At 44.0% G+C, this 23,359-nt stretch overlaps 1 protein-coding gene across 1 annotated transcript in view; it reads right to left on the bottom strand.

Moving 5' to 3' along the window:
• The window catches only part of tm2d1 (TM2 domain containing 1), a 122,316-nt gene that overhangs the window by 85,497 nt on the left and 13,460 nt on the right, over positions 1-23,359 (bottom strand). The window contains exons 4-6 of the mRNA XM_070888231.1: positions 21,427-21,518; positions 7,608-7,662; positions 6,392-6,518 (exon numbers count right to left, since the gene is read on the bottom strand). Of these exons, the coding sequence (XP_070744332.1) occupies positions 6,392-6,518; positions 7,608-7,662; positions 21,427-21,518 (274 nt within the window). The remainder of the gene's footprint in view (positions 1-6,391; positions 6,519-7,607; positions 7,663-21,426; positions 21,519-23,359) is intronic.

Raw genomic sequence — 23,359 nt, 5'->3', positions numbered from 1 at the left:
GTCCAGTAAAGAATTTATCAAAATTGGATTACTTGCTGGGCCAGAGCCATAGGACCATCTGCAAGGCGTGTTTGCTGCAGAAGTACATTTCCCAACTTTGTGTGGGGGGTGGGGGGGGGGCGAGAAAGAGGATTGACAAGGGTCTGCTCACAGAAAACAATGTGACACCGCTAAAAAAGAAAACAGTATTTTAATTGTGACAAGTTTATAATTAAAAAAGGCAACCAGGTGTTCCAATTAGAATTTGGCATGAATCATAAAAAAAGTAAGCAATATGGATAGGTATCAACTATCGCGTGTTCAGGAAAGCAGGTTTAGCTCTGTCTTTCCCAGTACATTAGTTTAGCTTTGTTCTTTAAAAAATTCAATCAATCAATTACCAATGATATGCGTCAAAGCAAATGTATGACTTAATGCACAATGAGCAAGATTGAAAACTACATTCATTTCAACACTTGCCTTTTGTGGTTTTCAAGAACAGAAGTTGCTTTATGTATAGTACATGTTTGTTCATGTTTGATTTATAATATGTTCATGTTTAACTTAAAATATGTTCTTCACAGTCATTCATCCATAGTCACCTTGAGAGCAAGTACATTATAAATGCACTTGGTATATAGGGCTGGATTTCCGGCTCCCTTGTGCCTCTGGCAGCGCCCCGGAGGGGAGGTAAAGGGCGTTTCTAGGCGTTACGGCGGGCGTCCAGCTTTTACTACCCAGTCGGCAAATTCTAGCTCAGGGTTTATGGCGGCGCAAAAACTTATTGCCCCGTTCTCTAGTTTCACTGAGATCATGACTTCAATCGTTGTGCGACATTCCACCTGCACCCCGGGTGCAAAATTAGGCCCCAACGGCCGCCCCAGGAAACGACTGAAAAAACAGGCAATCCCAGGGTGCAGCAGGCGGTATTTGCAGCATATTTAAATGGAGGGAGGAGGATCCTACATCGTAGGTCACATTGACTGCAACGGTTGTGCACAGCTCCAACTTGAAAGCGGCAGTTTTATCTCCCATTATAGTGTCCTTGCAACTTCAGTGAGAGAATTTAATGGGGGCGGTGTAAAGATAGGGGGGCGGTGTAAAGATAGAAGGGCGGCTCTTGGCCATGTTGGCCCATGGATGAGGAGAGACCGAAGACATCTGTGGAGGAGGTCTTACCCTCCATGGATTTACAAACACCAATGCTGATACCTCGAGCTCTCTGTCGTGCAGTGTGTGAGAAGGTTGCTCTTCCAAAAGGAAGTGCTGACAGAGATATGCCATCTCCTACAGTTAGACCGATGCCTGGACCACTCTGGAGACGACCTTCAATACTCCAATCAACAGGTTTCCGAATTCATTGTGGTGTGCTGCATGTTGCACAGTTTGGACATCATGAGGGGCCAGGCATTGCCAGTGGGGATTGCAGACCCATCTCAAGAGGAGGAGGACGATGAAGAGAAGGAGCCTGGCGAGGTCCCATTGGATAGCCACAACATCCACGGGGAAGGCAGTGTGGACATGCTGCCGGACCAAGAGTCGTTCATCGCCAACTCATAATGAACCGGTTCTCCTAAATGGAGAAAACTGCGGGATGGAGCTAATACTGGATACGTTATGTGCCTCCATAAAGGCACATCTCCGGTGAACATTGGAATGATACAGAAGACACCAATTGCAAACGATCAAATAGACATTTTACTGCTACAAAGTAACAAAAACTTCCCCCCCACCTACCAAAAGAAACAAATACAAGACACAATGCTGCAGGTAATCAATAAAAATCAGGGCATCTTCACAACCTTATCCTGCACATGGGTGGGTGGGACGGGGGGGGGGGGGGGGGAAAGAGAAAAAGAAAACCGAGGGGAAAGGGGGGGGGGGGGGAAGAGAACCGAGGGGAAAGGAGTGGGGGGTGAAAGAGAAGCGAGGGGAAAGGGGGGGGTTGGAGAGGGGAGAAAGTGGGGGCGGGGGGGGAGGAGAGAGAGAGCGAGAACAAGCGAGAGAGAGGGTGGGAGGGGGCGAGAGAGAGAGCGAGAACAAGCGAGAGAGAGGGTGGGAGGGGGCAAGAGAGAGGGTGGGAGGGGGCGAGAGAGAGGGAGTGAGAGGGGGAGAGAGAGAGAGGGTGAGAGGGGGAGAGAAAGAGAGGGTGAGAGGGGGAGAGAGAGAGAGAGAGAGAGGGTGAGAGGGGGCGAGAGAGAGAGGGTGGGAGGGTGGGAGGGGGAGAGAGAGAGAGGGTGAGAGAGAGAGAGAGAGAGGGTGAGAGAGAGAGAGAGAGGGAGAGAGAGAGAGAGGGTGGGAGGGGGAAGAGAGAGTTTCTGCTCGTATCTATTAAAATCAGCTTAACATACAAGAGAATAATATGTTGGGTAACTGCTTTCAAATATGTAATTGACAGAATTAAGTTAGCCAAACGAGCAAAGTACAGCACTGCAAAATGATGATGATGTGGTTGTTCAGTTTTTGACAGAACACTGTCATCATGAACATGATATGCCAGAGGCAGAATTTGTTCAGAAATATGATCCAAATAAGGCAGAACTGAATTTATCTTCACCATTTATCACAGATTAAATACATTCCCATGTTAGATTAATAATGTAACTAATGTTATTTCCCACAACTCTTCCTCTGCATTAAGTTACAATCATATAACCATAGAAATATACAGCACAGAAGTTGGTCATTTCGACCCATTGTGTCCTCACCGGCCAACAAAGAGTTGTCAAGGCTAATCCCACTTTCCAGTTCTCGATCTGTAGCCCTGTAGGTTACGGCACATCAAGTGCACTTCCAAGTACTTTTTTAATGTGGTGAGGATTTCTGCCTCAACCACCTTTTCACGCAGTGAGTACCAGACACCCACCACCCTCTGGGTGAAGAAATTTCCTGCCTCTGAGCCAATTTTGGATCCAACGCGATACTTTGTCTTGGATCCCATGGGATTTTAATTTTATGACAAGTCTGCCAAGTGGGACCTTATCAAAAGCCATGATAAAATCCATCATCATCATCATAGGCAGTCCCTCGGAATCGAGGAAGACTTGCTTCCACTCTTAGCATGAGTTCTTAGGTGGCTGTACAGTCCAATACGAGAACCACAGTCTCTGTCACAGGTGGGACAGATAGTCGTTGAGGGAAAGGGTGGGCAGGGAGCCTAGTTTGTCGCACGCCCCTTCCGCTGCCTGCGCTTGATCTCTGCATGCTCTCGGTGACGATACTAGAGCTCATTGCTCTCCTAAATGCACTTCCTCCACTGAGGGCGGTCTCTGGCCAGGGACTCCCAGGTGTCAGTGGGGATGTCGCACTTTATCAGGGAGGTTTTGAAGGTGTCCTTGTAACATTTCCTCTGCCCATCTTTGGCTCGTTTGCCGTGGACGAGTTCAGAGTAGAGCGCTTGCTTTGGGAGTCTCATGTCTGGCATGCGAACTATGTGGCCTGCCCAGCGGAGCTGATCGAGTGTGGTCAGTGCTTCAATGCTGGAGATGTTGGCCTGGACGAGGACGCTAATGTTTGTGCATCTGTCCTCCCAGAGGATATGCAGGATCTTGCAGAGACATCACTGGTGGTATTTCTCCACATGGTCCATGTATAAAATCCATATACACTACATCAAATACACTACCCTCATCGACCCTCCTTGTTACCGCCTCAAAAAATTCAACAAGTTAGTCAGACACCACCTTCCCTTAACAAATCCACACTGATGATCCTTGATTAATCCAAGTCTTTCTAAATGAAGATTTATCCTGTCCCTCAGAATATTTTCCAATAGTTTTCTCACCACCAAGGTTAGGCTGACTGTCTGTAATTACTCAGTCTATCCCTTTCTCCCTTTTTAAGCAAAAGTACGTTAAGCTGTCCTCTAGTCCTCCGGCACCACACCTGTAGCCAGAAAGAATTGGAAAATGATGGTCAGAGCCTATACGAATTCCTCTTTTGCTTCTCTTAATAGCCTGGGATACATTTCATCCATGCCTGGGGATTTATCCACTTTCAAAGCTGCTAAGCCCCTTAATACTTCCTCTCTCACTATGTTTATTTCATCTAATATTTCACACTCCTCCCTGATTGTAATGTCTGCATTGCCCCCCTCTTTTGTGCAAACAGATGCAAAGTATTCATTAAGAACCATACCCATACCTTCTGCCTTCACACACAGATGGCCTTTATGGTCTCTAATCAGCGCCTCTCTTTCTTTAGTTATCCTCTTGCTCTTAATGAATTTATAAAACATCTTTGCCTTTTCCTTGATTTTACTTACCAAAATGTTTTCATGTTCTCTCTTTGCTTTTCTCATTTCCTTTTTAATTGCACCCCTGCACTTTCTGTACTACTCTTGGGTTTCTGCAGAATTGAGCCCTCATCATAAGCCTCCCTTTATTTCTTTATCCGACCCTGCATTTCCCTCAACATCCAGGGGGCTCTAGATTTGTTAGCCCCACCCTTTTTCTTTAAGGGAACATACTTGCTCTGAACTCTCAGGATCTCCTACTTGAATGCTCTTACACTGATTTAGCTCCAAGTAGCTGTTTCCAGTCCACTGGATTACTGCCTTTGGCTAAATCTCATCTCAACTTAGCAAAATTGGCTTTTCCCCAATTGAGAACTTTTATTCCTAGTCTATCTTTGTCCTTTTCCATAACTACCCTAAATCTAACTGAATTATGATCGCTACCACCAAAATACCCTTCCATCTGCCCAGCTTCATTCCCTAAAACTAAGTCCAGAACCACCCCTCCCTTGTTGGGCTTGTTACATACTGGCTAAAAAAGCTGTCCTGAATGCATTTTAGGAATTCCGCACCCTTAAAACATTTCACACTAATTTTATCCCAATTAGGGTCATTTAAATCCCTTATTACTGCCCTATTGTTTTTGCAATTCAGAAATTTGCCTACATATTTGCTCTTCCATCTCCTTCTGACTGTTTAGGGGCATATAGTGCACTCCCAGCAGTGTGATCGCCCTTTTTTTGTTCTTTAATACAACCCATATGACCTTGTTTGATGATCCTTCTAACATAGCATCCCTCCTCACAGCTGTAATTGTTTCTTTAATCAATACTGTGACCCCTCCTCCTTTTTTATTGCCCTTGTCTATCCCGTCTGAAAACCCTGTAACCAGGAATGTTGAGCTGCCATATCTGTCCTTCTTTCAGCCATATCTCACTAATAGCTATATCATACTCCCAAGAGTCTATCTGTGCTCTCAGCTCATCTGTCTTATTCCCTATACTCCTTGCATTGAAGTATATACCATTTAGCACTGCCAAACTCCCTTGTTGTCTATGTTCTAGCCCTTAATTCCTGTCTTCCAAATTCACTTTCTACTTTGCTGCTTTCCAATTTCAACTTTGCTTCTCTCCCTTCTGAATCTATTCTCAGGTTCCCATCCCCCTGTCAAGCTAGTTTAAACCTTCCCCAACAGCACGAGCAACCCACCCCCCCACTCCCCCCACCCACGAAGATATTGGTCCTGGTTATGTTGAGGTGCAACCCGTCCGGCTTGTACAGGTCCCACCTCCACCGGAAACAGTCTCAGTGCCTCAGGAATCTAAAGCCCTCCCTCCTGTACCATCTCTCCAGCCACACATTCATATGGTCTATCCTCCTATTTCTGTACTCACTAGCACAGGAGTAATCCGGAGATTATTATCTTTGATGTCCTGCTTTTTAATCTCTCTCCTAGCTCCCTTTTGCTAGAGCTATACAGGGTATTGGTGAGGCCACACCTGGAATACTGTGTGCAGTTTTGGTTTCCATATTTACAAAAGGATATACTTCTTTGGAGGCAGTTCAGAGAAGGTTCACTAGGTTGATTCCGGGGATGAGGGGGTTGATTTATGAGGAAAGGTTGAGTAGGTTGGGCCTCTACTCATTGGAATTCAGAAGAATGAGAGGTGATCTTATCGAAACGTTTTAGGGGGCTTGACAAGGTGGATGCAGAGAGGATGTTTCCACTAATGGGGGAGACTAGAACTAGAGGGCATGATCTTAGAATACAGGGCTGCCCATTTAAAACGGAGATGAGGAGAAATTTCTCCTCTCAGAGGGTTGTAAATCTGTGAAATTCGCTGCCTCAGAGAGCTGTGGAAGCTGGGATACTGAATAAATTTAAGACAGAAATGGACAGTTTCTTAACCGATAAGGGGATAAGGGGTTATGGGGAGCAGGCAGGGAGGTGGAGCTGAGTCCATGATCAGATCAGCCATGATCTTATTGAATGGCAGAGCAGGCTCGAGGGGCCGTATGGCCTACTCCTGCTCCTATTTCTTATGTTCTTATGTTAATCTTCCTGCAGGACTTCATCCCTCTTTCTACCTATGTCATTATGGACCACGACCTCTGGCAGTTCACCCCGTCCAAGTTGTTTAATTACCGTTTCTTCCTGCTTTTCCTCTTATTTCTTACTTGCCCTACTGTATGCAACTTGTGCTTTCTACTTTTCTTACTTTCTTTTCTTGTATCTTTAGCATATTTGTCGTGCTCTTTAGCAGCTTGAGCATTCTTCATTTTTATTGACCGTGCCTTGGCCTGGCTTTGTTAATGCAATCAACAGGCCTTGATTCATCCGATCTATACAGACATTTTCACAGAGCTGTCTCTTATGAGCTCACAATAACTGCTGCGCCACATTTAATAAAGCAATATACATTTTAAAAAATCAAAATGTTTTAATCACCTCTCAAACCTCACTCTTCTTCAGATACTAGAATGCCAGTTGCAAACTTTAAGGGCAACTTATTATGTGCATAATTTATTTTGCCTGCAGCTATGTGCCCCATCCTTTACTCGTATGTAAAATTACATGAATATCCAGGCTCTGGCTGTAATCTTGTTATAATCTAGAAGCCTTTTTCTAAAAGTTATTGTTGGAAAAAACTAAAAACTGCCAAAACCAATACCAAAGTTATACTTAGCATTACACACAGTGAATTAATTTTTTTAAGTAAATAAATTAATTTAAGTTTAGTGCTTTATCGGGGGAGTGGGGGCAGGATTGGGTGATTCAGTACTGCCCTTTCACCATTGGGACCTTGGCTCAAATCCAAGCAAGTGATGGAATATAATTTCCTTTCTGTGATAGCTTTGAAGGTCCCAAGTGTAACTCCAGGACATCAGGAACCAATAACATAAAATTACCCACATACTTGCAAACCCACTCAAAATGTTCATTAAGGAAACTAGTGTGGAAAAAGAATATATCGTTGATGCAGCAAGGCTGATATTCTTAAATTTGGTATTAGGGTGCATTGTTGCAGTCGTGCAAAGGAGATTTATTTAACATCTAGCCCACAGCAAAAGTGTAAAGGAATTTATTTTACATCTAGCCAACCCAACAACATTGGATACAAAAGGTGGAAAATGTTCCATTCTCCAACATCGATGAATCATGTAATTGCCTGTCCTTTTATTCTACCAGGTGAAAATATATTTATGTGATCTTTAAATAATTAGTCCATTCTTAATCTAGTCTAAAACATCTCTGTCTACCCTATCTCTGGGCCACTTGAACTGACAGATGCTGTAGTGACCCACTTGCTCTGCGAGCCTTCGTACATGGATAACTTTTGAGAGACTCTGTGCACATTAAGAGGAAGGCAGAGTTGCAGTTTTCTCTGCCTACCTGAATGCAGAAGTAGTTATTTTGAATTGCTCAGTGCAGATATCACAAAGTGTGCCTGAATTATTAAAATGAGAGGGGTTCTTATTCTTAAATTTATACTTTGCACAATGCTGACAGAAAAGAAAATGTGCTAACTGTAAGATGCACTTTGTACATACATACTGTACAGATGCATGATACAAATTAGTTACCAATAAGAATTCAATGATCCTGAAGTATTATTTTCAGAAAATTTGATGTGCAAACAAAAGCAAGTATTTAACAGCTCAAGCAACCACTCTATCCAAGGCAGAGGGAAGTAAAAGTGTTAATATGTCGACACCTACTGGAAATCTTACTGCATGCAAAAAACATGTTCCAACAGATTTTTAAAGCAATTTTAATATTTTAAATAACTATTTATAATAATAACGGTGATAAGCTGAGATGAGATTTAGTCAAAGTGGACTGGAAACAGCTCCTTGAAGGTAAATCAGTGTCAGAGCAGTGGGAGGCATTTAAGGAGGAGATCCTGAGGGTTCAGAGCAAGTATGTTCCCTTAAAGAAAAAGGATGGGACTAACAAATCTAGAGCCCCCTGGATGTCAAGGGATCATAGGTCCCAAATTTGGCCCTCCAATTTTTTCGGCGCACTTACCTGAGGTGCGTTAACTTTCTGCTCCCAAAACGGCGCCGAAAATATAGCTCCATATTCTCCCCACTCTGTGGCCTCGCCCATGGCTTGGTGCGGCATGGGAGAGGCCATTAGGGGGCGGAACTAGAGCCCTGCGCGTAAAACAGTGTCGGCAGCTCAACGCATATGCACTGAAGGTTTCACACATGCGCAGTAGCTCCTGCCTCCAGCCAGAGGTCCCTCGGAGAAGTCCCGTCCTCGGAGAAGTCAAGTGAAGTCCCTCGGAGAAGTGAAGTGAAATCCCTCGGAGAAGTGAAGTGAAGTATCTTGGAGAGTCGGTGCGTTCTCCTGCCCCTAGCCCTGACCGAAGGGCTTGCCGGTGCGTTGTCGAGTCGGTGCGTTCTCCCGCCCCTATCCCCAGCCGAGTGGCCTCCCGCACCAGCCAGCCCGCTGACTTCCCCAGCCAGGTAAGACTTAAGTTTTATTTTTTATTTTTATTTTTTTTTTATTTATTATTGATGGTTTTTATGCTTCTTGAATGTTGTTGTGAAGGTGTTTAGTGCTTTGCAAGGTCCTCTAAGCTTCCCTTCCCCGCTCCCCCCCCCAATCTCTGGCTACCTGCGCTGATTTCTTAACTCTCCGCAAGGCTTTTCTGTGCAGCCACAAGTGGCTACATACGCTGGCTTAAGTTAAATTGGAGCAACTATTAGCTGTCCAAACTGGCTTAAATGGTCAAAACAGGCATAGGTGGCTGGTAACGCCACCTTTTGAAAAAAAAACGAAACTAAAAAAAATTCTAACTAACTCACTTACACTGGCGCAAATTAAATGTGCAGAATAGGGATTTTAAAGATACTCCAGAAAAATCAAATTGCTCCAAAAAAAAAATGGAGCAACTCCTGGGCAAATTTGGGCCCATACAGTGTAGGATACAGAAAAAAATGGAGTGCTCAATCCTGCAGAAGCTTGAGAGGAGTGTAGAAAGCACAGGGGTGCAATTAAAAAGGAAATTAGGAAAGCAAAGAGAGAGCAAGAAAGCATTTTGGCAAGTAAAATTAAGGAAAACCCATGGATGTTTTACAAATCCATTAAGAATAAGAGGATAACTAAAGAAAGAGTAGGGCCTATTCGAGACCATGGGCCCATTCGAGACCATGGGCCCAAGTTTCCACAAGAAAAAAAACGGGCGCCCCTCCGAGCTGGGCGCCCGTTTTTCGCGCCTAAAAAAATCCTCGGTATTCTCCACCAACTTGCAGGTCCTCTGGCCCTCGGCGCAGCCAGCACAAGCTGTGGGGGGGGCGGAGCCAGGTCCCTGCGCTGGAAACAGTGCCGGGGCCTCTGCACATGCGCTACAGTGGGCACGCAAGTGTAGTAGCTCCAGGCGCCAAACTGTGTGGGAGGGGCCCGAAGCACGCAGCCCCTAGCCCTGGCCGAATGGCCTCACTGGGGCTGCGTGAATAAGGCTCCTCCCACGGCCAGCTCCTGCTCCCCCCTCCCCCCCCACCCCCCACCAGACCCGACACCCGCTCCCCGCCGACCAGACCCGACACCTGCTCCCCCCCCACCGACCAGAGCCGACCCGCGCTCCCGCCCCGCGCCCCCCCCCCCCCCCCAACTGACCCGACCCGCGCTCCTGCCCCGCCCCCCACTCCCGGACTGGATCCGATCCGACCTGACCTCCCCCCTCCACACGCTCTCTCCCTCTCTCTCTCTCTCTCTCTCTCTCCCCCTCCCGCTCAGCACGAACGGCTGCAGAATTCTCCGTGCCTGAAGCACTTTCACACAGGTAGGAAGATGGTTTATTTAATCTTTTCTTGGCTTATAAATGTTTATTCAGGTTGGATTTATTTGTATAATATTTGTAGAAGTATAAATAAGGATTTATTGTAGAATTTAATGAGTTCCCTTCCCCCCCCCTCGTTCTGGACGCCTAATTTGTAACCTGCGCCTGATTTTTTTAATGTGTAGAACAGGTTTTTTCAGTTCTACAAAAATCTTCACTGGCTCCATTCTACTTTAGTTTGGAGTACGTTTTCACTGTGGAAACTTTGAAATCAGGCTTCAGTGGCCGGACACACCCCCTTTTGAAGAAAAAATTCTGTTCCAAAGTAGAACTGTTCTATCTCACTAGAACTGCAGAAAAAAAAATGTGGAGAATTGCGATTTCTAAGATAGTCCGTTCTCCACCAGTTGCTCCTAAAAATCAGGCACAAATCATGTGGAAACTTGGGCCCCATAAAGGTAATCTTTGTGTGAAGACAGAGGACGTGGGTATGGCTCTTAATATTTTGTGTCTGTTTTCACAAAAGAGAGGGGCAATGCAGACATTGCAATCAGAGAGGATTGTAAAATATTAGCTGAAATAAACATAGTAAGAGCAGAATTATTAAGGGGCTTAGGACCTTTGAAAGTGGATAAATCCCCAGGCCCAGATGAAATGTATCACAGGCTGTTAAGAGAAGCAAGAGGAAATAGCAGATGCTCTGACCATAATTTTTCAATCTTCTCTGGCTACAGCTGTGGTGCCGGAGGCTAACATTGTACCTTTGTTTAAAAAGTGTGAAAGGGATAGACCGAGTAACTACAGGCCAGTCAGCCTAACTTTGGTGGTGCGAAAATTATTGGAAAAAATTCTGATGGTCAGGATAAATCTTCATTTACAAAGACATGGATTAATCAAGGACAGTCGGCATGGATTTGTTAAGAGAAGGTCGTGTCTGACTAACTTAATGGAATGTTTTGAGGAGGTAACAAAGAGGGTTGATGCGGGTAGTGCGTTTGATGTAGTGTTTATGGATTTTAGCAATGCTTTTGATCAGGTCCCAAATGGCAGACATGGTCACAAAGGTAAAAGTCCATGGGATCCTGGACTAAGTGACAAGTTGGATCCAAAATTGGCTCAGAGGCAGGATGTGAAGGGTAATGGTTGATGGGTGCTTTTGTGACTAGAAGGCGGTTTCCAGTGGGGTTCTGCAGGGCTCAGTACTAGATCCCATGCTTTTTGTGGTATATAGCAATAATTTAGACTTGAATGTAGGGGGTCTTAAGAAGTTTGCAGCGGATACTGAAATTGGCTGTGTGGTTGATAATGAAAAGAAAGCTGCAAACTGCAGGAAGATATCAATGAACTGGTTAGGTAGGCAGAACTGAAGGAAATCCTTATTAGTCAGGAAATTGTATTAGGGAAATTGATGGGATTGAAGGCCGATAAATCCCGAGGGCCTGATAGTCTGCATCCCAAAGTACTTAGGGAAGTGGCCATAGAAATAGTGGATGCATTGGTGATCATTTTCCAACAGTCTATCAACTCTGCATCAGTGTCTATGGACTGGAGGGTAGCTAATGTAACACCACTTTTTAAGGAGGAAGAGAGAAAACGGGGAATTATAGACTGGTTAGCCTGACATCAGTGGTGGGGAAAATGTTGGAATCAATTATTAAAGATGAAATAACAGCACATTTGGAAAGCAGTGACAGGATCGATCTAAGTCAGCATGGATTTGTGAAAGGGAAATCATGCTGGACAAATCTTCTAGAATTTTTTGAGGATGTAACTAGTAGACTGCACAGGGGAGAACCAGTGGATGTGGTGTATTTGGACTTTCAAAAGGCTTTTGACAAGGTCCCACAAAAGAGATTGGTGTGCAAAATTAAAGCAAGTGGTATTGGGGGTAATGTATTGACGTGGATAGAGAACTGATCGGCAGACAGGAAGCAGAGAGTTGGGATAAATGTGTCCTTTTCAGAATGGCAGGCAGTGACTAGTGGGGTGCCGCAGGGCTCAGTGCTGGGACCCCAGCTATTTACAATATACATCAATGATTTAGATGAAGGAATTGAGTGTAATATCTCCAAGTTTGCACATGACACCAAGCTGGATAGCGGTGTGAACTGTGAGGAGGACGCTAAGAGGCTGCAGGGTGACTTGGACAGTTAGGCAGATGCAGTATAATGTGGATAAATGTGAGGTTATCCACTTTGGTGGCAAAAACACGAAGGCAGAATATTATCTGAATGGCGGCAGATTAGGAAAAGGAGAGGTGCAACGAGACCTGGGTGTCATGGTACATCAGTTGAAAGTTGGCATGCAGGTACAGCAGGCGGTGAAGGCGGCAAATGGCATGTTGGCCTTCATAGCTAGGGGATTTGAGTATAGGAACAGGGAGGTCTTACTGCAGTTGTACAGGGCCTTGGTGAGGCCTCACCTGGAATATTGTGTTCAATTTTGGTCTCCTAATCTGAGGAAGGATGTTCTTGCTATTGAGGGAGTGCAGCAAAGGTTCACCAGACTGATTCCCGGGATGGCAGGACTGGAGACTGGATTGACCGGGCCTGTATTCGCTGGAGTTTAGAAGAATGAGAGGGGATCTCATAGAAACATATACAATACTGACGGGACGGGACAGGTTAGATGCAGGAAGAATGTTCCCGATGTTGGGGCAGTCCAGAACCAGGGGAGACAGTCTAAGGATAAGGGGCAAGCCATTTAGCACTGAGATGAGGAGAAACTTCTTCACTCAGAGTTGTTAACCTGTAGAATTCTCTTCCGCAGAGAGTTTTGATGCCAGTTCGTTGGATATATTCAAGAGGGAGTTAGATATGGCCCTTACGGCTAAAGGGATCAAGGGGTATGGAGAGAAAGAGGGAAGGGGTACTGAGGTGATGACCAGCCATGATCTTACTGAATGGTGGTGCAGGCTCGAAGGGCTGAATGGCCTACCCCTGCACCTATTTTCTATGTTTCTATGTTAACAGTGGCAAATGGAATTCAATCAGGAGAAGTGTGAGGTAATGCATTTGGGGAGGGCTAACAAGGCAAGGGAATACACATTAAATGGTAGGACACAGAAGTGCAAAGGAACAAAGGAGTGCATGTTCACAGATCCCTTAAGGTAACAGGCCAGGTAGATAAGATGGTTAAGAAGCGTCGGGAATACTTGCCTTTATTAGCTGAGGCATAGAATACAAGAGCAGAGAGATTATGCTTGAACTGTATAAAACCCTAGTTAGGCCACAGCTAGAGTACTGCGTGCAGTTCTGGTCACATTACAGAACAGATGTGATTGCGCTAGAGAGGGTACAGAGGAGATTTACGAGGATGTTGGCTGGACTGGAGAATTTTTGCTATGAGGAAAGATTGGATAGGCTGGGTTTTTTTTTGGAAGAGGAGGCTGAGGGGACACCTAATTGAGTTGGATACAATTATGAGGGGCCTAGATAGAGTGGATAGGATTTCCCTTAGCAGAGGGGTCAACAACCAGGGGACATAGATGTAAAGTAATTGGTAGGAGGTTTAGAGGGGATTTGAGGGGAAATGTCTTCACACAGAGGGTGGTGGGGGTCGGGTACTTACTGCCTGAAAGGGTGGTAGAGTCAGAAACACTCACCACATTGAAAAAGTACTTGGACGTGCACTTGTAGTGCCGTATCCTACAGGGCTACAGACCAAGAGCTGGAAAGTGGGATTAGGCTGGATATCTGTGTCGGCCAGCATTAACACGATGGGCCAAAATGGCCTCCTTCAGTGCTGTAAATTTCTATGATTCTATGGAAGAATTTTTTAGTTTATAGGCTCCGATTACAATAACTTCCCAATTAAAACAAAATGATTTTGTGTCCAGTGACAGAAACAATCCGATCCAAAAATGTCAACACAAACCTGCAAATTTAAAAGGATCACTGGTAGTAGGACAATTAAACTGAATGCTCCGGTTTTGTTTAAATACAACATTTCCAACTAAATATGGAAGTTGAAATACACATGGCAATAACAATGGCCCAGAATCTGCGATTTGAAACTGATCACAATTTCAGGATTTAGCACATGCACATCCTAATGCACAAATCCTGAAGTTGTGGTCAGTCATTGACTGCTCCAACACTTGCTGCACCTATTTTCTATGTTTCTATATACCCCACCTTAGTCGGCAACCAGTGTAATCTGCAAAATCAGGGAAACTGACGAAAACTTGGCCTTTTTCACGGTTACATCGCTGTTAAATACCCCATTAAAAGTTAGGCCCATTTTCATTAGGTGCAACTGACCACACTCGACCAGCTCCGTTGGGCGGGCCACATTGTTCGCATGCCTGACACAAAACTCCCAAAGTAAGCGCTCTACTCGGAACTCCTACACGGCAAGCGAGCCAAAGGTGGGCAGAGGAAACGTTTCAAGGACACCTTCAAAGCCTCCTTGATAAAGTGCAACATTCCCACCGACACCTGGGTGTCCCTGACCAAAGACTGCCCAAAGTGGAGGAAGTGCATCCGGGAGAGCGCTGAGCACCTCAAGTCTCGTCGCCGAGAGTATGCAGAAAACAGGTGCAGGCAGCGGAAGGAGCATGCAGCAAACCAGACTCCCCACCCTCCCTTATCCTCAACGACTGTCTGTCCCACCTGTGACAGAGAATGTGGTTCCCATATTAGACTGTTCAGCCACCTAAGAACTCACTTTGAAAGTGGAAGCAAGTCTTCCTCGATTTCGAGGACTGCCAATGATGATGATGATGACTGCTAAACAAATGTTATGGCCTCGAAAAATTTATTCTGATTTTGTGGAATGTCAAATTTATTCATTTTAATTTAAAAATGTCAAAACTTCAAAAGAAAATCTTTTATTTTTTTTTTTAGAGTTTGTTCATCTTTATTTCTGGTTTGCCTTTTTCCCATGTGATGGCCTCAATCTTTGTTTTGCTCTAACATTTTTTTAAAGTTAGAATCAAAGGAGCTTACTCACTTCCTGGTTCATGGTCTGTGAGAATTCTGCATTGTGATTGGCTGTTTAGACAGCTTGTTGACGTCACAGCAAATTGTGTTAGGGAATCCCCCATTAACTTGCACCAATTTCAACTGCACGTCAGAAAAGCTGAACTTCTCACCACAGAGAAGGCGAGATCTTTGTGTGAAGGTTCCTTGCGGGCCAGCAGCAAACGCCTTTGCTTCGCCACTGACCGCAAATTACGGGCCAATATTTTCAGTCAAAATCAGAAGGATCTCTCTTCAGGGCAGCCAACACAAAAGTGTTAAAGCCCAATTTTTTTTGAGCACTTGGACATCAATGAGCCAAAAGAGCTCAGGTAACTAAAAATGCATATAGTGGGTCCCCATTGACTACCGTTTTACTGCACACACACTATCTGCAATCAATCGAACTTGGTGCTTTTGGCGAAAGTTGCTTACAAATGATGCTTACAAACACCTGTCTCTTTCACTCAGGTGCTGGGGTCCACCATGGCTGAGGATGGCTACATTCATGGACTTACCTGGATTTCCAACAACATCATCAAGATGTGGTAGGGATAGAGTTTTGCTCTGATCCATTGGTTGCGGGACAGATTAACTCTGTCTATAACCTGGTGCGTTTCGTGCTTAGCATGCAGGTAACCTCATGTCGTAGCTTCATAAGGTTGCTGCCTCATGCTATGGCACGCCCTTCAACATTTCACACTGAACCATGGCAATCCTCCAGCTTGATAGATGGAGCAATGAGGGATGTACCAGATGATAAAGTTACAGATTGTAGTGAAATAGAGTTCTGCTGCTGCTTATGACCCACAGCATCTCATGGATAACCAGTTTTGTGCTTAGTCTGTCCCACTTGGCATGACTATAGTGCCATACTACACAATGGAGGGTCCCTTCACTTGGTTGTTATAAGGACTGTGCAGTCACTCTTCTTGTTTTGTAGCAGTTGTTTTGCAATGGCATGGCTTGCTACTCAGAGGGTATCAAGAGTCACCACATAATGTGGTACTGGTGTAGGGGAGGTAGATTCCCTATGCTGATATCAGCCTGTTGGATTTTTATGACAATCTAGCAGCTAGCCCGTAAATTACCGGATTTAGTTGGATTTGATCTCTCAACTTCTGCATTGCTTGCCAGAACTATAACTATTAGACGACCATACCCTTTTAGGATATATTCAAAGTACTATCCACATAACATTTATTTTAATAAATGAAAGTTAACATGCAGGTACAGCAATCAATTAAGAAAGCAAATGGAATGTTAGCCTTTATTACAAGAGGATTTGAGTATAAGAGTAAAGATGTCTTACTGCAATTATATAGGGCCCTGGTGAGACCGCACATTGAGTATGGTGCACAGTTTTGGTCTCCTTACCTACCGAAGTGCAACGAAGGTTCACCAGACCGATTCCTGGGATGAGGGGATTATCCTATGAGGAGACATCGAGCAGACTAGGCCTTTATTCTCGAGAATTTAGAAGAATGAGAGGTGATCTCATTGAAACATACAAAATTCTTACGGGCTTGACAGGGTAGATGCAGGGAAGATGTTTCCTCTGGCTGGGGAGTCTGGAAACAGGGGTCACAGTCTCAGAATAAGGGATTGACCATTTAGGACTGAGGTGAGGAGAAACTTCTTCACTCAAAGGGTGGTGAATCTTTGGAATTCTCTACCCCATAGGGCTGTGGAGGCTCAGTCTTAGAGCATATTCAAGACAGAGATCAATAGATTTTTGGATATTAAGGGAATCAAGTGATATGGGGATAGTGTAGGAAAGTGGAGTTGAGGTAAATGATCAGCCATGATGTCATTGAATGGCCTACTCCTGCTTTTAATACTTATGTTCTTATGTTCTAATTTCAATCATATGCAAATATTTTTGGAAGTTTTGTCTATTTTGTATTTGAATTATCTGGTCAAGAATTAATCCCACATGTTGAAAATCTGCATTAAATAAACAAGACAAAACAGAAAATGATGAATCTACCATCCTGTTTGCTTAGCTGACTCGCCTAGATAATTGCATAAAGTTTCCAAACCCGACTGCTGTCCATCGTATAATACATTTGAATCAGTCCTCACTGTGAAACCATCAACATGCTGAAGCGTGAAAGAATGGTTTCATAAACCAAATGTGCAAGACTACAATATTTGGGGGTTTAATCGTCTACTTTCACGGTAGCTATGACGTCTCATAATGGGCCACTTTTGACTAGAAGCATAAATTAATCTTCTCAATGAATATGAAGATCTTTCTATATTTGCTTTAAGGTCTGCATATAAATTGAGGATAGTATTACAAATGTGCATTCAATTCCAGTTCTCCAAGAACATAGTAATGTTCATCACACCAACATCTAATACTGAATAGCCTTTGCAGTATTAACACAAAACATAACATAAGAATTAGGAGCAGGAGTAGGCCATTTGGCCCCTTGAGCCTGCTCTGCCATTCAATAAGATCATGGCTGATATACAGGTCCATCGCCTAAAATCTGGAACCCTCGGGACCGAGGTCGTTCTGGATTCTGGGCTTTCGATTTGCTTTCCGACGTCACCAATCCGGAAACACCCAGGCCCAGGTTCGGGTATTTCCAGATTTCGGAACGTCAGAAAAGCCGGGGAGGGGGGGTTCCCCCGCCGAGAGGTCACCGGGCAGGGCACCGCCGAGAAGGTTGTTGGGCTAGCCGGGGCCCCGTCGAGGAGCTGTTCGCGTCGGGCGGGGCCCCACCGAGGAGGTCGTCATGTGGGCCGACGAGGAGGTCCCGAGGTAAGGGCAGAGGCGGTGAGGCAAGCAGAGTGAGGCGAAGAGGCCCAAGATCGGGCAGTGGCAGGGCCCCCGAGGTCAGCAGGTCCGGATTCCGGAACATTTTACTGATTCCGGACGACCCTGCCACCGATCACCCCAGAGTCCGGAACATTCTGGAACTCCGGATTCTTGACGCTGCACCTGTATTGCAATTTGATCCCCTCATCCAAATCATTGTTATTGATTGTGAATAGCTGGGGCCCCAAGCACCGATCCTTGCGCACTCCACTAGTTACAGACTGCCAACCCAAAAATTACCCCTTTATTCCTAATCTCTGGTTAACAGACAGAAAACAATCCTCAATCCATGCTAGTATATTAGCCTCAATCCCATGAGCCCTCATTTTCTTTAATAACTTCTTGTGTGATACCTTATCGAATGCCTTCTGAAAATCAAAATACATCACATCCACTGGTTCTCCCTTATCTATTCTACTAGTTGCAACCTCAAAATACTCTTAACAGATTTGTCAAACATGATTTCCCTTTCATAAATCCGTGTTGACTCTACCTAATCCTATTATTATTTTCTAAGTGCTCTGTTACGTCTTTAATAATAGATTCTAGCATTTTCCCTTCGACTGATGTCAGGCTAACTGGACTGTCGTTCCCGGTTTTCTCTCTCTCTCTCCTTTCTTAAATAGCGGCGTTACATTAGCTACCTTCCAATCTGCAGGAACCATTCGAGAATCTATGGAATTTTGGAAGATGACAACCAGTGCATCCACCATCTCTATAGCCACCTCTTTCAAAACCCTAGATGTAGGCCATCAGATCCAGGGGATTTATCAGCTTTCAGTCCCATTAATTTCTCCAGTGTTATTTTTTTTACTAATGCCAATTTCTTTCAGTTTCGCATGCTCGCTAGACCTTTGGTTCTCCACTATTTCCGGGAGGTTTTTGGGGTCTTCTTTTGTGACTAAATAGTGGAGGGGGAGGGTTCAAGTGAGCGGAAATTTAAAAAGTCAAAGAGAAAGGAGAAGGCATTAGAGCAGGGTAGCGATGGGGGAAATGATAACCAGAGTGTGACAGAAAGAGACAGAATGTATAAAAATAAGAGTGTAACAGAAATTGGGGTCAAAGCAAAGAAAAATGGGAAAAAGACAAAATTAAAAGCTCTTTATCTGAATGCACACAGCATTCGTAACAAGATAGATAAGTTAACAGCACAAATAGATATAAATGGGTATGATCAGATAGTCATTAGAGACATGGTTGCGAGGTGATCCAAGGCTAGGAACTAAATATTCAGGGGTATTTGACAATTCAGAAGGATAGACAGAAAGGGAAAGGAGGTGGGGTAGCTCTGTTAATAAAGGATGAGATCAGTGCAGTAGTGAGAAATGATATTGACTTAGATCAAGATGTAGAATCAGTTTGGATGGAAATAAGAAATAATAAAGGGAAGAAGTCACTGGTGGCTGCAGCTTATAGGCCCCTAACAGTAGCTACACCATTGGACAGAGTATAAATCAAGAAATAATGGAGGCTTGCAAGAAAGGTACGGCAATAATCATGAGCGATTTTAATCTTCATATTGATTGGACAAATCAAATTGGCCAAGGTAGCCTTGAGGAAGAGTTCATCAAAGTGTATCCGAGATGGTTTCCGTGAATAGTACATTGTGGAACCAACCAGGGAACAGGCTATCTTAGATCTGGTACTGTGTAATGAGACAGGATTAATAAATGATCTCATAGTAAATGATCCTCCAGGAAAGAGTGATCATAACATGGTGGAATTTGAAATTCAATCGGAGGGTGAGAAAGTTGGGTCTCAAACCAGTGTCCTGATCTTAAATAAAGGCGATTACAAAAGGTATGACGGCAGAGTTGGCTAAAGTGGACTGGGAAAATAGATTACAGAGTGGGACAGTTGATGAGCAGTGGCAGACATTTAAGGAGATATTTCATAACTCTTGACAAAAATATATTCCAGTGAGAAGGAAAGACTTTAAGAGAAGGGAGAACCATCCATGGCTAACTAAGGAAGTAAAGGATGGTATCAAATTGAAAACAATGACATACAATGTTGCCAAGAATAGTGAGAGGCCAGAGGATTGGGAATTTTTTAAAAAACCAGCAAAGGTTGATTTAAAAAATAATAAAGAGAGAGAAGATGGGTTATAAGAGTAAAATAGCAGAAAATATAAAAACAGATAGTAAGAGCTTCTACAGGTATATAAAAAGGAAGAGAGTGGCTAAAGTAAACGCATAAAAGCAGGGAAGTCCTGCTACAACTGTACAGGGTATTGGTGAGACCACGCCTGGAGTACTGCGTACAGTTTTTGTCTCTTTATTTATGGAGGACTATAATTGCATTGGAGGCAGTTCAGCGAAGGTTCACTAAGTTGATTCCTGAGATGAAGGGCTTGACTTATGAAGAAAGGTTGAGCACGTTGAGCCTATACTCATTGGGAGTTTAGAAGAATGAGAGGTGATCTTATTGAAACATACAAGATACTGAGGGGGCTCAACAAGGTAGCTCAACAAGGTAAATGCAGAGAGGATGTTTCCACTTGTGGGGGAATTTAGAACTGGGGGGCATAGTTTCAAAATAAGGGATCGCCCATTTAGAACCAAGATGAGAAATTTCTTCTCTCAGAGGGTCATAAATCTGTGGAATTCTCTGCCCCAGAGAGCTGTGGAAGCTGGGTCATTGAATATATTTAAGGTGGAGATAGACAGATTTTTGAACAGGCAGGGAAGTGGAGCTGAGCCCGATCTTATTAAATGGCAGAGAAGGCTCAAGGGGCCAAATAGCCTACTCCTGCTCCTATTTATTATGTTCTTATGTCCCATGAAGACAGACATAAAGTATTTGTTTAATTTTACCGCAATTTCCTTGTTCTCCATTATAATTTCTCCTGTCTCAGCCTGTAAGGGACCCACATTTACTTTCGCTAATCTTTCCTTTTTACGTACCTGCAGAAGCTTTTGCCATCTGTTTTTATGTCTCTTGCTAGTTTATGCTCATATTCTATTTTCCTTTTCTTTATCTATTTCTTGGTTCTCCTTTGCTGAATCTAAAATCTTCCCAATTCTCAGGCTTACTGCTCTTTTTGGCAACATTATAAGTCTCTTCCTTTGATCTAATACGATCTTTAACTTCTTGTTAGCCATGGTTGGACCACTTTTCCTATGGGGTTTTTATGCTTTAAAACAATCTAAACTGATTACTAAATGTTAAATTATGTTTTATAGCTAGTTATAATACACTTGAAAACTAGGATGCTCTGAAATGAGTCCAAATTCAATCTCCGTGGTGCAGTATCTGTGCTATAGCCCCCAACAATGTAGCTGTAAGCTGGTTTTTTTCCTGGGTTATGCACCTTGGAATATATCTCACAATGATGCAATGTCATGAATACAGTAATGATGCATTCAGATGCCTTGTCATTTATTTTCTCCATTTCTCGTCCAATTTTGCTGATTTAGAATCAAAAGGCAGACTACCTCCGAAGTAGATTCCTGGTCCCAATATATGGTGCAATAATAACAATCCTTGAAATTCTCATCTTTTCTCAGCATCCTTATGATCTACACGGAAACAGCTAATTATCTTGCCATTCTGATTAGATGCCTAATGTTTTACAAAAGCATTCAACTCCTCAACACTCATGGGATTTGAAAACATTTAAACTATACTTACCCAATGCTGGATATCCCAAGTAGAATCTGTCTGCTCCTAACCATCCAAGGAATAAGGAAAGAGCCACCGCCACTTTATATGAGTAACCAGTTCTTTAAAAAAAAGAAAAAAAGTCAAAGTGAAAACCACCTTACTTGACTGAAGAGACAATAACCACAGATTAAGTGGAATCTAGAAACATTCGGCCGTACTGAGTACTTTTTAACCACTGTATTCTTCCAGTTAAAAAACAGAAAGGTAACATAGTAGCCCGAAGAGGCCTCACGACGCGCATGCGCCGAGAACCAGCATTTGCGAACTATCAAAATTTCTTTCGACAGTTCCATTGCATCACCAGGAGAAGGACATTCATGCGCAGTTAGGCTATTTGCCCAACTCTTGCCCAGTGAATGTCCTTCACTCTTATGCCTGGTAAAAGCATATAACCGGCTTTTACCAGCGTAAGTTTTAAAAGATAGAAAAATTAAATTTTATGACCAATTTTTATATTAAAATCCCTGTCCATTAAGGTAAGTTTATTTTTACTCCTATTAAAACATATATGTTTTTAAATTTGGTCTAAAACTTTTAATTAAATTCAATTTAAATTAATTTTAAATATGCAAGGTGGTTTTTTTTTTTATTTGTTGTGTTTGTGTTTTTGGGAGTATTCTCTGATAATAATGAGAGCTCATCCAAATGGAACTCACCATTACCAATGAGATACTCCATGTTCATTGGTGGTCCAGGCCCACATGATCCCATGTTGCACTTACATTCCTGGACTACGCAGGACTATGAATGGAGGCCTCGGACCACAAGTCGACGTTCCTCAGAGACCACCAGCTGCAGTGCTTGAGGCAGGCCTTCATTCTCTTCGTGGCTGGCCGTGAAGAAGCAGCACCGGACGGACCCGAGGCCATTCGGCCATGAGATATCAGCGGCGTCAGTGGCTGGCCGGCAGCCGAAGAATCAGCAGCGGACCGACGTGAGGCCATTCGGCCATGAGATAGCAGCGGCATCAGTGGCTGGCCGGCAGCCGAAGAATCAACACCTGATACACGCAGCTCTTTATGGTGCTTGAGGCCATTCGGCCACGTTTTAGGGGCGGCGTCAGTGGCTCGACGGCAGCCGAAGATACAGCAGCAGCCTTCGAGCTGTGAGGGGGACTGAGGCCATTTGGACAGGGAGAGGCAGCCACATCGACAGTTTTATATTTAAATTTGCAGAATGGGTGCTGCATTGTCAACACCACGGATTATGCAATGGTTTGCCATCTTTGTTCTTGGTGGACGTTGATCCATTGCAAAGTTGAATTGGCACTCTTATTTCTCCAAACACACAGTCCTTAATTTGCATGCACCAATGCAGCACCGGTTCTGCAAGTTTAGCAGTGAAAAGCTGAACTCACTGATTTCAGCAGGTGATTTATTCAGCAGTGCTGCTAAAAGCACTCCCTCACACACAGAAATATTAAAAAAAATTAAATTACAAGCCATTGCAGGGGTCCAAGAAACAAATCTTCACTTTTTCTGCAGTATTTTTTAAAATGGCCGACGGCCAATGTTTGTGTGAGACTGCGCGTGCGCGCACGCTCCAAGGCGCACGCGCAGGGTTGCCAGCACCACGAAGGCTCATTTAAATTGTACCTGCCCCCTGCGACTTAGAAAATCGGCGCGAGTGTTAGGCTCCGCCCCCTGCTGCGAAGAGCGCGCCGCCCAAGCAGACATCGAGCTCCAAGGAGCTCGAGAATATCGGACTTTTTTTTAGGCGCAGTTTTTGGCGCGAAAAACAGGCGCCCAGCTCGGAGGTGCGCCGTTTTCGCCGCAGGACGAAACTTGGGGCCAATGAGACCAAAAAGTCTCTTCAGACTGGTGTTAGAATTGAAGGATTCATTCCATGGCACAACAGCTAAAGCTATTTGAACAGCATGAACATGAAAAACTGATGACAG

The sequence above is a fragment of the Pristiophorus japonicus genome, chromosome 8 (genome assembly GCF_044704955.1).
Source record: "Pristiophorus japonicus isolate sPriJap1 chromosome 8, sPriJap1.hap1, whole genome shotgun sequence".
NCBI lineage: Eukaryota > Metazoa > Chordata > Chondrichthyes > Pristiophoridae > Pristiophorus > Pristiophorus japonicus.
This window is presented reverse-complemented; position numbering and strand designations above follow the sequence as displayed.